Source organism: Propithecus coquereli, unplaced genomic scaffold (genome assembly GCF_000956105.1).
Source record: "Propithecus coquereli isolate 6110/MARCELLA unplaced genomic scaffold, Pcoq_1.0 Scaffold247, whole genome shotgun sequence".
In the NCBI taxonomy this organism is placed as follows: domain Eukaryota; kingdom Metazoa; phylum Chordata; class Mammalia; order Primates; family Indriidae; genus Propithecus; species Propithecus coquereli.
The window spans coordinates 2048533-2049654 of NW_012148030.1; the positions used below are offsets into that span (position 1 = coordinate 2048533).

At 36.2% G+C, this 1122-nt stretch overlaps 1 protein-coding gene across 1 annotated transcript in view; it reads right to left on the bottom strand.

Annotated features, from left to right (window-relative positions):
* Positions 1–256: 256 nt before the first annotated feature.
* Positions 257–1122, bottom strand: part of NOV (nephroblastoma overexpressed) — a 10921-nt gene continuing 10055 nt past the window's right edge. Inside the window, exon 6 of the mRNA XM_012646549.1 lies at positions 257–402. Coding sequence (XP_012502003.1) covers positions 257–402 — 146 coding nt within the window. The remainder of the gene's footprint in view (positions 403–1122) is intronic.

The following is a 1122-nucleotide window of genomic DNA, read 5'->3' on the forward strand; positions in this document are numbered from 1 at the left end:
TGCAATAAATGTTAGCTGTTTTTGATAATTTCCTGTGACTAAACTCCTAGAAGTCAAATTTGCTTTCCAATATCACTTAAAGGACAAATAGAAGCTAGCTAAAGAGAGGGCTGGGGAAGAGGAGACAGACAGAGGGAGTGAAGTTGGGAATAGGAAAACTTTTTTTAAAAGATTTTTTAAAATTATTGAAGAACTGCAGACCCACTTTGCATTAGCCAGAAGCTTCAAAACACAAAACTTCTATTAACTATGACTCTCACACTGCCCAGATGGCAGCCCTGTCCTGGTCCAGCTCTACAGCATCACTGGAAATACGCTTTTCTGAGCACGTGGCAAGAGCAGAATGACCAAGAAAGTCCTGGCCATTTAAGCTGGGTAACTGGGAGGATCGAGAGCCCTTTACTTATATGAGAAAGTCAGGGAGGTTAGTTTTGCTGGTCAGACAACAAGTTCAAATTTCCGTATATAGAGGAGTCCAGAGAATGCTGTCCAGGAATGGAAGATCAGGGCTTGAGATGTTGGTTTGAGTAAATGATTGGAGACTGAGGCTGTGGCAGTGAGATCATGTAGCTTAGTAAGAGCTGATGTTTATTTCCCTTCTGATAAGAGGCTTCAAGCTCATTCAAAAATATCCATTTTGCTTTCAATAGATGCTATTGATTGATGTCCTATTTAACTCATAAATTTTAATTTTATATTTTCGGTAAACAACAATGTTCAACTTATAAGCACAAAAGTAATAGTAGAGTCTCAGCAATAAAATCGTGTTTATTTAGTGATGTCTGACAAGTAGAGAAATTAAAAATAATATTTTACAAAATGTACAATTTATACTTTTATAAATACTTTAAAGGAGAAAAGTGGAACACATATGGTGACATTAGAAGAATGTGTATTTTGAATTTTGCAGCCTACTTTGTAGCCTGACAAATTAGATACACATACATATACACACATATCTTGACTGTGAGTTTTCATAATTATGGCCCAAGGATACGTTTTGGGCATGTCTACAATAATTCTAAACTCCCATAGAATTTGTGGTCTCTCACCACCACAGTCATTTTGATTTTGTTCTTCTTTTTCAAAATTTCATGCAAAGCACATTTGAAAGTCATCAGA